Raw genomic sequence first — 16932 nt, 5'->3', positions numbered from 1 at the left:
AAGTCATAGACTTTCTTGATTTACTCTGCTTTTCCCAGAAAGCTCTATTGTTCACTTTCCTAAGTCCCATCAACCCTTTGTAGCAGAATATCACAGCGGCAGCAGATAGCTTGAAATATATAAATGCTATCATAGCTCTGATTAATAGCAGTGCTTATGAGTCAAGTCTGATAACAGTGCAGCTCTCCACTCAATTTCAGATACTGCTAATGGAATCTGTCTTCTCCAATTGTAATATGAGAAGGCCTAATTTGCCATGGAGCTTGGAGCTGTCACCAGTAGGGGATTGTGGGGTCAGATGGGAGCTGCCAGGTTTTTGCCCTGCAGCTTGTATCTCTCACTTTGAATAGAGCAGCCCCCTGCCTGCCAGTTAGCTGATAGGCCGCTGTGGGGTTTATGCCACTATATACAATAGGAAAGGGCTACATAGGCTGACTTTATAATTGTGAAGCTAGCTCATATTTCCACAGCTACTGTGCTGCATAATTTCTAATAAGTGGTTTTAACAAATGTCAGATTATGAGAAGTTTCCTCAATTACAAAAACTTATAAAACATTCAAATTGCTAAATCTGTTTCCTGCCGAGATTTTGCCACTGGAACTAGTCATCAGTCATTATGGTATAATAAATGCATATATTTCTTAAAATTACGAGTAAAATTCTAGATCGTAACTCATATAGATTTCCTACTTTTCAAAGCCATAAAAACAAAGCAGTTTAAAGGAATTGAAGTATTAAGATGTTTCATAACTTCACATAAGACTACTTAATATTAAATCTCTGTTGTTTATCGAATTGAGTAGTGATGCTGGTGAAAATAGTTTTATACCCTCATTCTGCTGATTTTAGTTATTTGGGTCTTTTAAGCTTACCTCATATACATTTAGTTATCTTAATGTCTTAAAAAGTATGCAGCAACTTCTAAGTTTTGAGTTAAAAGGGACTTAGTGAGATGACACGCCACGGCCAGGGCCTTTGAGAACAAGATGCTGGAATAGACTTTTTAACCATTCAGGTTTGCTACTGAATACAAAATACACTATGTAGCTTGAGTAACAAGCTAATTTGAGGTCTTCTGTGTTTTTAAACATTTCAAACAAAATATGATGAAAATTTGTAATTTGGGAGTAATTTTAAGCCAGGCTGTGCTTTCAGAAGATCTTGTTTCCCATTATGCAAGTTATTTGGCACACCATGAGAACTTATATGATGATGATTCCTAGAAAGCCCAGTTCAGCATCTTTTCTTTTAGGTAATTAGATATAAGTTGATGAGATATAACAAAAGGAATTGTTCTAAACCTTGAATAACTTTCTTATTTATCAGTTAATGCATAAATCTGATTCTAATGGGACTTGTGGGATGATATCCTATTTACAGAAGCTATTCATAATCTTCCTCCATTTCGGTTGTTTTTTTTGAAGACCTACAGTTTTTTTCCCAATGTTATTTAGTGGCTTAAGATCGGGAATAATACTTTATACTTTTTCTTTTTGTGTACTGGTAGTTGGTATTTATGCAGTTGAAAATTCAGGCTAGACTCAGTTTTCCTTTTGACAACAATCCTAGGTAGGATTTTATCTGGAGTGAAAGTGAGTTTTTATAAAATGTGGAAAAAGGGATTACTTGCAAGTTTATTAAAGATGGACGTGTTTTACATTTTTTTAGGTGCAGTGGTGGCAGCTTCCAAGTGTTGCTTTAATATACCATGCCCTAAATGATTGGTTTATGTTAATTCGGTCCAGCTTTAAAATGAGCAGAAAAATTTAGGTTCTACTGTTTTCTAAATGGCCACTGACTATAATTTGCCCACAGAGTATCTGGAACATATTAGATGCTCAATGTGTATTTGCTGCCACTGGGTTGAGTGAACTGCCAGGGAAAGAGAGATTCAGCAGTAGCTAGCTTCCCAGTTTGACCTTTTTCCAGGTACACAGTAGAGATAAACATATCGGTGTTGTGATGTAGCCAGAAGGTAACAGTTACACGTTTTCATGAACAAGACACAATAAGATTAGAACTTGGGAGGATGGGGGTGGTAGATTTGCTATTTAATTGTGTCCTGCTTTACCTCACTTTTTTTCTGTAATCCATTACAGTTTTTTAGTCGTCATTATGAATGACACTAATAGTAATTTATTTAACAGTCAGTCTTAGATGCTGCATTGTGGCCTGCCTACTCGATCCTACTTCCATTGAGCAGGAGTTTGCAGCATAGAAGGAGGGTGGTGAAGGGACCCTCCATGTTGGGTCCTTTGCATGCAAGTAGCACTGAAGACAAATACGTTCATGAATTTTATGAGGCACAGCAAATGTGTGTTCTGAAAGAATTTCAGGTTTCTGTTATTTGCCTTTTGATTGAGGGTTAGACAAACATGTGACTACACATGAAAATCAAATACCACGTCGTGGAAAGGAAAATATACCTTATCATCAATAGCAAACCTGTGTCAGTGGTGTAAATTGTAACCTCCTGATTTATCCATTGTGTCAACAGATGAAAAGTGTTCCATCAGTGAGAAAACTCCTGTACAATCAGTAGCTTTCTTAGGAATCTTACCTAACTTTCATGGATTTTTGTGGACCAAAAATAAGGCAGTTATATATTACCCATAGAATTCTGAGCTTCACATTCGTTCGGGTGATTGTAATCCTTACCCCATATTCCTTACCTAGTGGAGAATTTTTGTTATTTGCGTTATCTGGGTGGAACTTCTCTGGGAAGATTTATTTACTGCAAATATACTGGTGAATACATGTCATATGTAACATAAAAGTGTTTATTCACATGAAACAGACTTCAGTGACTTTTAGATTATTGAATGTTATGAATCACCTGTATCATTGCTTTACTCTATTAATATGAGCCCTTAAATTCAGCATACCTCTTCCCAGTGTAAAATCTTGATTTGGATTGTTACTACTGACATGTGACTATCTTTTACTATATAGCGGTTATGTTATTAAAATGATCACAGTAATGGTGTTTTAAGTATGTGGTCATTTCTTCATATAACCTCATAAGATGTTGTCTTTTGTAAGTCAAGTTAGATTCTAAACATATGTATTCCAGTCAAAGAAATGTCTTTTTTGATCTCCTATGAGGCTTTGTGAGAACCAAATGGAGAATAGAAAACATTTTTTCTCATATTGAATCTGATTCATCATAAATTGTCCTTAAATTAAAATGGAAAATAGTTTAGACTATTTTGCAAGATATTCTTGAGTTCTGGTGAAAAGATTTATTTTATTTGCAACCGCATTTGAAGTTCTCTTTCTTTTTTGATGAAGTAGTTTCATCAGTGTCAGTAGAAAAATGTATATCTTTTAATTTAGTGAGCTCATTTTAAGATGCCACTTTAGCACATTTAGTGTAGATAATTAAATTCGCCAACTCCTTAGTTGCTTTGTAAAAAATAATAAGCATGTTTATTCAAAAGAATAAAATGAAAATGAAAAGTAGGACTCTTGGATTACCAGGTGAAAACAGTGATGTTCATTTTCATTTGGAAAAAAAAAATCATCAGACTGAGTCTGTGGGTAGATGATAATTGTTTTTGCCTATTTTGGAGCTACTTATATTTATAGTCTATCTCTACATCTGACTTTATGGATGATTCCAAACAGCTCATTTTGTGGGCTCAGAACAACAGTTTCATTTAAAACCTATGTTTAAGGAATAATGTCAGATTGGATATTCCTTCCATATGTTTTAAAAGAAAGATTAATTAGCCAGAAATCTGGACTACCAATTAACTTAACAGTATTGCATTCAGTGAGGTACATGAATAGTATTTCCTTCTACTTACATAATTTAAATCTGCCTCCCTCCCACCCTTCGAAATTATAGATATGTGTTACTGCCTTTTCAGGAAAAAAGTTTTTTTGTGGAGTATGTATTCTGGTTAGAATTATTACCCAAATGAGATTACAGCTAACCTGTCTATCATTCACTCTGGGACACCCTCCATTGAAAAGGATCATATTTGGCCAGTCTTATAAAATAATGGAGACGCCAACAGTCAGAAAGAATATGGATTCATTGGAGACTCTAGGTATTCTGTGGATTCATACAAAAAATACTTTTTTAAAGATACTCATAAACAGATAATAAAAGGGTTTGTTCAGTCACCTTGTTTGCTTAACAAGTTTAAAAATTAGATAGGCCTTCAGACATATTCATCAATGTGATATTTACAGCATTACTTAGGTAATTCTGCACATTTAATGTCCTCTCTCTTAGACTTGCAGTGGTTTATTGATATAAGAGGGTTCATTGATATTTTGCTCAATAAGACATAAGATGAAAAGTTTGAGTATTTTGTTTGAAATTTCAGAAAAACGTGAGAAAATGTAAGGGACTTACCTTACACATCAGTATACTAAAGGCAATATGAGAAACTGTAAACCTGTATTTTGTCGTTTCCTTTGAAATTTTTTTATAGACAAGGAATAAAGTAATATAAATTTTTTTAAATAATTATGATTTATATACTCTTGCCAAAAGAGTATAAACACTTGAATTAAAGTACAGGGTGAGGGATCCCTGGGTGGCGCAGCGGTTTGGCGCCTGCCTTTGGCCCAGGACGTGATCCTGGAGACCCGGGATCGAGTCCCACGTCGGGCTCCCGGTGCATGGAGCCTGCTTCTCCCTCTGCCTGTGTCTCTGCCTCTCTCTCTCTCTCTGTGACTATCATAAATAAATAAAAATCAAAAAAAAATTAAAAAAAAAATAAAATAAAAAATAAAGTACAGGGTGAGGGTGCCCAGGTGGCTCAATTAGTTAAGTGTCTGCCTTCAGCTCAGGTCATGATTCCAGGATCCTGGGAACGAGTCTTTCAGTGGGGAGTCTGCTTCTCCCCCTGCCCTTCCCCCTGCTCGTTATTTCTCTCTCTCTCAAATAAATAAATAAAGTACGGGGTGGAGGGGTACCTGGGTAGCTCAGGTTAAGCTTCCAACTCTTGGTTTCAGCTCAGATCGTGATCTGCCTTGGGCTTTGTGCCCAGCTAGGCGTCTGCTTAAGACTCTCCCTCTACTTCTGCCCCACCCCCTGCACTTGCATGCTCTCTCTTTCTTTTGTTCAAACCTTAAAAAAAAAAAAAAAGGTATGGGGTGGAAAAATGATTATTCCTTAGTTTCTGTAAGATATGTCCATATGGACATCATTTTATTTTTAAAAAATCAATGTAACAAAAATTAATATAATAAAAATTAGTATAACAAAATCAAAATGAATCCTTTAATTTTTCCCTCAATTTCATGTGTTACTAAGACAGCACTTTTATAATAGTAAAGCACAGCAACAAAAAAGGACATGGTTCTTAAAATTTATACCACTACCAAACTGTCTTTTCTTTCTGTTTTTTTTTTTGCATTTAAAAAAATAAAGAATAAATTCTAAATAATGGCATAAGTAACTTTATAATAAAGCATTATTTGGAAATGTTTGGACTTAGGTCGAGATAATTAGAAACCATTGTTATTTGAAGAGCATTAGAAACTAGAGATAAAGTATGTCTGAAATATATAGGTGGAAAACATTTAGTTTTCAAAAACTCAAAAGGTTTTTCTACTGTAGAAACGTGAAGTGAGGTTGACTTAAGTTTTAGAATGCACAAATATGCTGAAATGGATACTGTATAGTGGTAATCAATAGTCCAAAAAAATTTCACTATAAGTAATAATTTATTTTATAATTTGTTTTATATTTATAATATATATACAAATTCATTTATAAATAAATAATTCATTGGATTTGTAATTTATTTAGAGGATTTTAAGTTCCCCAAATCTGATTTCTTTACTATATTTTGAGTAGGTTGCAGTTTAAAATTTCTATTTCTTGGAATTGCAAATTTTTAGAAATATAGAAAAACCTGTCCTTTCAGTACCCATTTAATTCATTTAATAAGATCTAGAGAAGGGGCAAACACCCTGGTTTTAATGAAAATACTTTAGGAAAAACTTCTTGGAAAGGTATGCCTATACTGACTTGGAAACAATCAGTGGGAGTCAGCCTAGCAAAGGCAAAACGGCATTCCTCATCTGCAGAAAAAATGCAGAGATGGAGAAATAGCTTGTAAAAACAAGAACTTACAACTCATTTAGTGTTGCTAGAACATAAACTATGAGTTGGGTTATGTCAAAAAATGAAGCTGCGGGTAGGCTGAAGCCAGATCATAAAAGGTCTTGTCTGTTGTAGTGAGGAGGTTGCAATACGCTTTTTTTTTAAAAAAAAAATATTTTAGTTATTTGAGATTGAGAGTGTCTATGTGTGAGACGGGGAGGGAGAGATTAGAATCTGAAGCACAGGGATCCCTGGGTGGCGCAGCGGTTTGGCGCCTGCCTTTGGCCCGGGGCGCGATCTTGGGGACCCGGGATCGAATCCCACGTCGGGCTCCCGGTGCATGGAGCCTGCTTCTCCCTCTGCGTGTGTCTCTGCCTCTCTCTCTCTCTCTCTATGACTATCGTAAATAAAATTAAAAAAAAGAAGATTTTAAAAAAAGAATCTGAAGCACAGAGCCCCATGCCAGGGTCAGCCTCACAATCACTAGATCATGACCTGAGCTGAAACAAAGAGTTAGAGATTTAGTAAAGAGTTGGAGGTTTAACCTGAGACACCCAGGCAACCCTGTAATGTGTTTTATAATGAAAGAGGATGCCTTATAGGGTTGGAAGCAGAAAAATAGAAGATCAAATATGTTTTAGATCCTTCACTCTGGTGGCAATGGTGGGCCTAGGGCTGGAGGCAGACCACATAGGAGGCTGTTGAATTGGTGTGAGCTAAAGTAGGGCAGTGGTGGTATGGGTGGAGAGAAGGATGAGTTTTCAAAATGGTTATGAAGTAAAATTGGCAGTATGTGGTATGTTTCGGGGGGAGAGAGGTACAGGAGCTTTGACAATGACTCTTAGGTTTCTTAACTTATGTAACTAGGTAGATGATGGCAGTTACTAAGAATATGGGAACAGGAATCATTTAGGGAAGTGGATGAGAAATTAATTTTACACGTGTTGATATTAAGGTTCTGTGGGTCATCTAGAGTCGGAATGGCTTTGTGGTGAGGTGTACAGCAGTCACTTGGACATCTGTCAGTTTGAGAGTAAGGGGGAGGTAGCACTAGGGACAGATTTGGTTACTTCAGTTTGTGGTTGGCAGCTGACATCAAGATAGCAGATAAGGCCACCCAGGAGGAGTATGTAAGAGTGAGAAGAATTGCCTGAGAATGAAATCTTGGAAACACCAGCTTTAAAGGAGATGATGGAAGAAGAGGAGCTGTTCAGAGAAAACACTGAAAGAAGATCCAGAACCACACAGGGAACATCTGAGGGATGTGGAGCCCTGGTCAACTCAGTAGAGTTGGGGTGGGGGTGGGGGATCAATCCAGCAGGGCGGTCCTGAGAGCCTGTTGTATTTGGCAGTTAGATGGTAATTGTATGCTATTTCTATAGAATGTTAGGGAGAGAACAGAAAATAGAGGCTACAGATGCGGACAGCAGGAAGCTAATACTGACCTTCACTATGATCCTGAACTGTTCATGAAGTCATCTTTGACTTCAGCTTGTCTTTAGTCATTTATCTCTGTCTCATTAGGGTGAAGTGAAGCAAGCTCAGATAGTGAAATATGCCTTACACAATATAATGAGACTACCTACCTACCTACAGTCAGTGAATAAAAGGAGTCTTCAGAAAGTCCTCATGGCTTGGGCACCTGGGTGGCTCTATCAGTTAAGCGGCTGACTTTGGCTCAGGTTGTGATCTCAGGGTCTTGGGATTGAGCTCCGCATCAGGCTCCTTGCTCAGCAGGGAGTCTACCTCTCCCTCTCCCTCTGTTTCTGCTCTCTCTCTCAAATAAATAAAATCTTTTTAAAAAAGAAGGAAAGAAAGAAAAGAAAAGTCTCATGCTTATCACTGCTGACATCGTCCTTTGCCTGTCAGCAGATCACAGACCCGGTTTGCAGGGTGCTGATGTGGGCCATCACATCTCCTTGTTAGCAGGCATATGGTGTCCTGGCCGTGCCGCACCCCTGTCTTCCTATATAGCACTCAACTTGCAAACTTAGTAATGTATACTGTATTGCTTGTCTTTTAGGACAAATACTTAGTTTTAACGAAAATCTTATGATTTTGAAAACAGCTTTATATTAAATTCTTTCCCATCCCAGGCTCCCCTCAACAACAAAGTCCAGTCTTGTTTCACTGTTCCATCCTTTAACCTTTCCACATCCCCTTCCCCGACCCACTTTTCACTACCTGGCATAACTTTAGCTTTCAGTTCACTTGTTTCTTTGATGCCTCTACACTTGTCTTCCATCTGACTGAGACCTAGAACCCTTTGTTCATCCTTTTTTATTGCCTTCATCAGCCCCCTGCTGCTTTGGTACCTTCCCTATCCAATCTAGGCCCCACGGCTTATTACAAACTACCTTCCCTCTTGTCCGCTCCTACTTGCGAGGCAAAGCCGCTAACCCTGGCTCTCTCCAGCCACTTCGGGCCAGCTGCTTCAGACCTTTCGATAGCCATGCTGAAGGTCCTGCGACTTCATATCCACAGTGACTTCAGCTTCAGCTGGGCTTTTGTTGCTACCTTCAAATCCTTGTATGTACCCTTTCTCAACTTGACGTTTTTCACAACAGATGTTCTGAATTTTCACTTTCTTAGTCTTGGTACATGTTACACAGTAACTGTTGACTGATTTTTTTTTAAAGATTTTATTTATTTATTCGTGAGAGACACACAGAGAGAGAGGCAGAGACACAGGCAGAGGGAGAAGCAGGCTTCATGCAGAGAGCCTGACGCGGAACTCAATCCTGGGTCTCCAGGATCACGCCCTGGGCTGAAGGCAGCACTAAACTGCTGAACCACCCAGGCTGCCCTGTTGACTGATTCTAAATCTTAACATAAAGCAAACTTTGTAAAGGCAGTAAGTTAAAATACTGTGTGTTTTAATGGACAGTCACAGTTCAGAAGAGGCTGCTGAAATCAACGAAATTCATACAAGCTTAGCTTATTATACACAGTACTATGAACACCCCAAATCAAATAGTAAAATGATGAGGCCTCCAAATGTTTTCTATTCTACGTACCCTATATTTGGATGCACACATAACTTTCTGTTCTTAGACACATTGCCCTCTCTTCTATTTTTCACAAAGCTATGACCTCTTCAGCATTTATTTTCAGAATTTGCTCACAGTTTGCCTTGGAAACTTAATAGGAATAACAGAGGGAAGGCAGTGTGTTTCTGTCAGGGCTCTTGGGTGCGAGCAATGGACTCTGGCTGTGTTCAGCAGGGAAGAAATGTATTAAAAGTTGAGAAGAACTCTGCAATAACATGAAGGACAACCTAAATTTTAAATGGGCAGTGGATCTGAATGAACTTCTCCAAGGAAGACATGCAAATAGCTAATAATAAAACTTGAAAAAAGGCCCAATATCATTAGCCACAAATATGTGTGTATTGTTTTGTTTTTAACCATTTAAGAGTAAACTGCATAGATAGTATCCTTTACCCTAAAATCCGTGAAAGTATGTTTCTTAAAAACACGCACATTTTCTTACATATCCAACAGTGCAGTTCTCAAAGTCAGGAAATTATTGTTGATACAACATTGTTATCTATGGAGGTGATTAAGATTTTATCAAATGTTCCGATAATATCCTATTTAACAGAAGAAAATAATTTTCCATCATTTCTTTTACAGCTATTAGTTGTTGACTTTCTCTTCTCCCATTTATTTATATCACTATAGATTCATAGATTATTTTTTCATTGGGTTACAATCTACTACAAGCCCAATAATGGGACAAACTTCATATACTTCCCAATCTATTCCAATGAAAAGAATCTCGAATTTTCTTCTGTTAAATCGGAGTGGGACTCTTCCAAGCCTTTATTCTATTGTTATATCCTTTTAGTCTGTTTTGTATGGATTCATGGTCTTTTGCTTTGTTTTTGTCTTTCAAGACTTTGGCTTTTTTTTTTTTTAATCTATATTAGCCAGTTATTTTGTAGAATGTTCTTCAATTTGAGTTTGTAGGTTCAGGTAATATGTGTTGCAAGAATACCATAGAAATAATGCTCTATTCTTTTCATTGGAATAGGTTGGGAAGTATATGAAGTTTGTCCCATTATTGGGCTTTAACTTTGATCATGTGGTTAAGATTGTGTCTGCCAGGTTTTCTTCTGTAAAGCTACCATTTTTCCTCTGCAGTTAATCTACTTAGAGGGGGATGTGTTTTGACTATATATGTATTTCTGTAAAACTTTTACCCAATAATTTTGATAATCCATTATTATGATGATAATGGCTGCTAAATTCCATCATTTCTTTTACAGCTATTAGTTGTTGACTTTCTCTTCCCCATTTATTTATATCACTATAGATTCATAGATTATTTTTTCATTGGGTTACAATCTACTATTATAATTACTGATGTTCAGATTATCCTTGATTTGATCCCTTTAAGCTGGCTCCGTGTCCTTTTGTCATGTCCTCTTTTGAACCCTTCCTTACTTTCTGGCACAAGATATTTCAGATTCATTTTGTACTTGAGATACCCTTGACCTGGAGTCAGCCATTTTTCCAAGGAAGCTAATTTATGTTTTACATAGAGGAAGGACTCTTGTATCTTAAAGATGCTGACTTTCCAAAGTAATATTGACATATGAAACATAGAGATTCCTTTTATTTTATTTTTTTAATTTTTTTTTATTTATGATAGTCGCACAGAGAGAGAGAGAGAGAGAGAGAGAGAGAGAGAGAGAGGCAGACACAGGCAGAGGGAGAAGCAGGCTCCATGCACCGGGAGCCCGATGTGGGATTCGATCCCGGGTCTCCAGGGCCGCGCCCTGGGCCAAAGGCAGGCGCTAAACCGCTGTGCCACCCAGGGATCCCCTAGAGATTCCTTTTAAAATGTTATTCGTTCTTTAAGATTAATTCATTCTCTCATTCACTAAGTTTCCTTTCTGTGCTTAGGGCTAAAGATTTCCAATATAAATGAATTTTAACTCAAATTCACATTTCAGAAACAACGTCAGAATAATTATTATAGGCACCTACATGCTATACAGGTTCCAAGATGAGCTAGCAACCTGGGAATTTTGAAAAAAGAGTAGATTTGAATAAATAGAAGAAATCTGACAAGACATTCACTTCATGGCTACAGCATGAGCAAAGGTATGGTGCTGGGAATAGGCATGTCTTATTAAGGAATTTTGAAGAGCCTAACTGATTGGTGGAGATAATGTTGGTGATTAGTGGCTAGGTACCACTTATTGGGAGCTTCATTCCAGCCTGACTCATTTAGAATATTTCCTAGAGACATGAAGAGTCCTTAAATTGGGGGGCTAGCTAATCATAAAGAGTATGTTTTAGGAAATTTAATGTGATGTTATATTGCAGAATAGGTTGGAAAACAGAAGACTACTTAGGAAGCTTAACTGAGTCTAAGGTAGTAGGAATACAAGTTGAAAAGAATTCAGAAAATAATTTAGAGGGAAGAAATGCCTTCAATGTGATGAATCAGGGTCACTGGGAGAATGGCAAACTCAAAGAAATAGAAAACTGATGATTTTTATAAGGGAAAGAAAAATATATTGCAAAAAGGAACTCAAAACCAAGTTTGGTGATAACAAAACTTTAATTTTTATTTTTCTATGATGCTTGATTAAAAGCCGTAGAATGACTCCACAACTTTTTATCCAAAACAATAAAGTATAAAAGTGATGATTTAGGGCCATATATTATTATTGACTATTAGACATGGTAATGTTTGCTGAATCACAAGACTTGTTAGAAATATTTGGTAATAGCTTTTTTATTATTTTAGATTTATGGTGAAATAGGAAGTTGTTTTGTTCTATCCACCACATTACTCGTCTCAAATCAAATCTTGGAATTGAGATCTAGATTCCTGATTGATTTGAAATGTCTGACTCATTAGCATTGGCATTGAGATGAGCTTTTTTATTATTTTAGAATTATGGTGAAATAGGAAGTTGTTTTGCTCTATCCACCATATTACTCGTCTCAAATCAAATCTTGGAATTGAGATCTAGATTCCTGATTGATTTGAAATGTCTGACTCATTAGCATTGGCATTGAGATGTTTGTTTCCAAGTGTGACTTTTGATTCTTTTTGTGTTACTGTAATTCACATTCCCATCCCCCCCTTTAAAGAAATACATCACTTTTCAACTTCAACCTTGTGTAAAGAAAACATCTCTAGAAACTAAGAACTTGGCTTTCAAGATCTTTAAATCACCAAATATTGTGATGACATCTTTGCCATATGTTGGGAGATAAACTTTAATGTGGTCATGTGGAAGTGCCTGGGCCCAAACACTCCACAAGAAGTGAGAATGAATGTTCCTGAATAGCTGTTTTGCCATTTCATTAATTTTTACAGTTCAGAATATTTCCGTCTTAACCAGACCATCATTCTAATTTGTGGATAGAGCAAGAAAAGTGACACAGGTTTGTTATCTCTCCAGCTACTATCTCTTCAGGCTTTCTGAACTGGCTTGAATCCTAGAGGTTCCATCTGAGAACTTAACCTCATTCAATCCATAGGAGACCAAGCAGGTTTGTTCATTTGTTTGTTAATAAGTCAATATATGGACTTCCTAATTAAAATCTGTTGGAAGAAATTATTATACGAAGTAATGTATTAACCATATAATGTGTTGGGATAGTGCTGGGTGACTGTCATAATTTCTGCTGCTACAGTTTATAAAAAGGAAAAGAAAGTCGGTTCTTTTTGTTGGGAAAGAAGATTTCATGTTATCTGTATTTGCAGGCTTTCTGGCTCATATGCTGGAGGAATCCTTGCTGCGGGGGTGTTTTCATTTTCTCGTCTAACATGGCAGTGGTCCATTGCAGCAGAGGTTTTTAGCTTAAACAATCTGTTTGTGGGGCTGCTTATGGCTCTTACTGTACATTTTGAGGAGGCAGCAACTGCAAAAGAAAGATCAAAGGTAACCTATTTTGATTAAAGTGAAATCACTTTTTGTTTTAATTTTTAGACAGATGCTGTATTTCTTTTTAACTTTCGATGCTGTTTATCTGTTCTGAATACTGTCAAGGCAAGCTAGGCATGTTGAGAGAGAAAATATTCTGAGTTCTTTTACTGTGAACCATGATATCCTCTATAAAACATGCGGCTTTTTTTTCTCTACCAGAGTTCAAAAGTTTTCTGGAGAATGAGAGGATTGAAATGCCCTCTGAATCCTATGGGCAAGATAGGCTTGCTTGCACAGGCACGTGTGTGTGTGTGTGTGTGTGTGTGTGTGTGTGTGTGTGTGTGATCGTAAGATGCCAAGCTCTAGATTGACCACCTTAAATTATATACCATCATGGTACATTGACTTACTCTCTAATTGCAAAAAAAGACCAAATTTGTACTTTTTTTTGGTGTCAAATGGATAAATGAAGTAGTTCAGAAGAAGTTTCAATGAATTATAAGGCAAACACGAATATCAAGATCCTTTGAAATGTGAAGGAACCCTGTCTTCTATGAGCTTACAGTCTAATCATTGGGAATTACCAAACCACCTTAGTGTAGGCAGCCTCTTGCTGTTAAAGAGAAGAGCACCATGGTTTATCAGTGGTTTCCATAAACAGAGCTGTGCTATTAGAGTTTTTTCTCCAAACTTTTTTCTGATTATGAAAATTACACATGTTCAAAAAGAGCAAAAACAGCACCCATAACTGGTTTCTAAATAAAAAGTGTTCAATTTTATTAATTTAATAGGAGAAAAAAGTAAAATGGAGAGGATGCCTGAGTTTTAGTTACAGATTTTATTAAGAATTATACAATATCCTATTACTTGTGGGACTTATCTAGTCATCACACAGACTTTCTAAAACTTAGGTTGAAGGCAGTCATTTAAGGCCAAAGCTGCAATGATGTGGTGAGAGTGGACAATATTATAAAAAAATAATATTGGTGCTAAATATTAGTGTCTGTGGAAGCAAGATTGTTGAATTTAGGTTGAATTTAGCCTGACCTATGGTACAAATGCTTGGTTTTCATATAAAGAATAACTTTTTACTATTGTGTTTACTTAAGAGTTTTAGGTAAATATTTAACCTAGGTTTTTTTTTTTTTTTTTTTTTTTTTCAGATAGCTAAAATTGGTGCTTTCTGCTGTGGCCTTAGCTTATGTAATCAGCATACAATAGTACTCTATGTTTTGTGCATAATACCATGGATTCTCTTTCGACTCTTAAAACAGAAGGTAGGTTTTTGGGTGCTTTTAATGAAAATTTGTAATATTTTCTTAAGGCCTGATATAACATTGATATAACATTTTTGGCATCAGAAAACATGGGGCTTTTTTTTTTTTTTAGTTTTATATAAAGTATAAGTGACCTTAGGTTCTAACAACATTGACTGAAAAAAAATAGGATTTACAGAAATTATGCAATATTGATTGCAGTGACATCTGGCTTGTTTCATAATTTCCTTACTGATTTTGAACAGCATCATAATAATAGGCTAAAAGGAGTTAAAATGAAATAAAAAATTTCCTTGATTGTTCTAATATGTGTCCTAAGACAAAGGATAGTGTGTTAATAATAGATTATTCATTCATCTAGTTGTTTGTTGAATATTTGCTCCGTGCCGGATGCTCTAGGTGTTAGAGATTCAGCTTCCGACAAAACAGACATCATCACTGCTGTTGTGAACCAAGGAAAAATCTCCGGTAAATAACAATCTTGTTTTCTCAGAATGTATTTCTCTAGAATTTAAAAATAATTTATTTTAGTTTTCCCTTTTTCTCAAAGGAAAAATGATCATTAATTTAAATAACAGTATAAAGCAATATGAGAAAATTACTATAGCATGTAAGGCATTGTGAGATGGACATAAAAAGGTGTGGAGCTGAGGTTTTGGAAAGATAGAAGCCCTTTACTCTTCTGTCAGTCTTCCTCCTGGAAGTTAAAACAATAAATACAGAGCCAGTACTGGAGTCATTTTACTTAATTTGTTGTTTATTTGTTAATTATACCTCAGCTGCATTTATTTATCATTTCATTATTTGTTGCTATAGTCAGAATTATATTAGGAAACATATCTTTCGTAAAATTTTTATACAGAAATAGGGAAATTATACCAAAACTTCAGGTAATTGTATTTACCGCACTTGGATATATTTTGTTTTTAGCTTCTGACAACAAAGCAAAAAGGATAACATGGAGGTTATATAACATTCTTATTGTGTGATTTAAAAAAATGGAAATAACAAGTGACAGGAAAGGTCAAATTTTTCTTGGAACTGAATTCTGTTAAGTCAATCACGTACAACCTAAGGGATATTAAACAGCATATAGGCTGTTTCTGACAGTGGTTTTAGAGAATATACTAAAAGTAGTTTATCTGGCCTTTTATAATATAAACCCTTGATTTTTAAAAATGGAGATGTAACATAAAAAATACAATTCAGTGAAGACTTTTCTATAGATTACAAACCTGAGGAGGCCCAGATATTTTTCCTATGGATTGATGGATGCATCGATGGGGATGCATTAACATCCTGCTATCAGTTACCTTAGCCATGCTTTTTTTTTTTAAATCCAGTTTTTATTTCTTTTTTTTTCCAGTCTTCATTTATTTCTCTTTTTTTCCCCCCAGCTTATTGAGATACAGTTGACATATAACATAAACATAAGTTTAAGGCATACAACATGATGATTTGATACATGGATATATTTTAAAATGATTGCCACAATGAGGTTAGTTAACACATCACCTCACACAGTTACAGTTGTGTGTGTGGAGAACTTTTAAGATCTACTCTCTTACCATCTTTCACAACTACAGTACAGTACTATAGTCCCCACACTGTATTTTACATTCCCAGAACTTATTCATATTATAAATGGAAATTTGTACACTTTGACCACCTTCACCCATTTCCCTCATTCCCTACTCCCTACCTCTAGGGATCACCAATCTACACTCTGTTTCTGTGAGTTGGGTTTTTTTTAGATCCCGCTATAAGTAAGGTCATTCGGTATTTGTCTTTCTCTGTCTGACTTATTTCATCTAGCATAATACCCTCAGGTTCTATCCATGTTATTGCAAATGGCAGGATTTCCTTCCTTTTGTGGCCGAATAATACCCCATAGTATGTACATATGGATATATGTCTTCCATGTTTTCTTTTAGAAGTTTTATGGTTTCAGAGCTCTTTCAGAGCTTTTCAGAGCTTCTCTTTGGGGATCCCACCAAGGCTGGGCGTATTTCCTCTGGCGTGGGACCCTGGTCCTTCTCTTTCTCAGGCACAGCAACTCCCATGCCTGCGCCGAGACCTCAGCCCACATGTGAAGCCAGGAGGATGCAGAGGCCTGGAGCGGGGTCACCACTCGGGCTCCACCCTCAGATTTTACAATCAAGTCTTCAATCCATTTTGAGTTCATTTTTGTATGTGGTGTAAGATAGTGATCCAGTTTCATCCTTTTGCATATGACCCTCAGTTTTCCTAATACCATTTATTGAAGAGACTGACCTTTTCCCTTTGAATATTTTTGCCTCTTTGTCATAAATTAATTAACCATATACACATGGGTTTATTTCTGAGCTCTATTCTGTTCCACTGATTTATGTGTGTATTTATGCCAATACCACGCTGTTTTGAGCACTATAGTTTTGTAGTATAGTTTGAAATCAGGGAGCATGATGCTTGCAGCTTTGTTGTTCTTTTTCTTTTTTTTTTTTTTAAAGATTTTTTTGTTTTCTTTTTTTGGTGCGTTTCATTTCCATTTCATTGGTCTCAACGTATCTTTTAATTTCTTTTTTTGATGTCTTCATTGACTCATTGGTTGTTCAGTAGTATGTTCATTTTCATATATTCATGATTTTTCCAGTTTTCTTCCTGTAATTGATTTCTAGTTTGATATTGTGTTCAGAAAAGATGCTTGATATGA

At 36.2% G+C, this 16932-nt stretch overlaps 1 protein-coding gene across 1 annotated transcript in view; it reads left to right on the top strand.

The window, feature by feature from the left end:
- The window catches only part of TMEM260 (transmembrane protein 260), a 66770-nt gene that overhangs the window by 11390 nt on the left and 38448 nt on the right, over positions 1 to 16932 (top strand). The window contains exons 4-5 of the mRNA XM_055304533.1: positions 12801 to 12978; positions 14127 to 14240. Coding sequence (XP_055160508.1) covers positions 12801 to 12978; positions 14127 to 14240 — 292 coding nt within the window. The remainder of the gene's footprint in view (positions 1 to 12800; positions 12979 to 14126; positions 14241 to 16932) is intronic.

This window comes from Nyctereutes procyonoides, unplaced genomic scaffold, assembly GCF_905146905.1.
Source record: "Nyctereutes procyonoides isolate TBG_1078 unplaced genomic scaffold, NYPRO_anot_genome, whole genome shotgun sequence".
Classification (NCBI taxonomy): Eukaryota; Metazoa; Chordata; class Mammalia; order Carnivora; family Canidae; genus Nyctereutes; species Nyctereutes procyonoides.
This window is presented reverse-complemented; position numbering and strand designations above follow the sequence as displayed.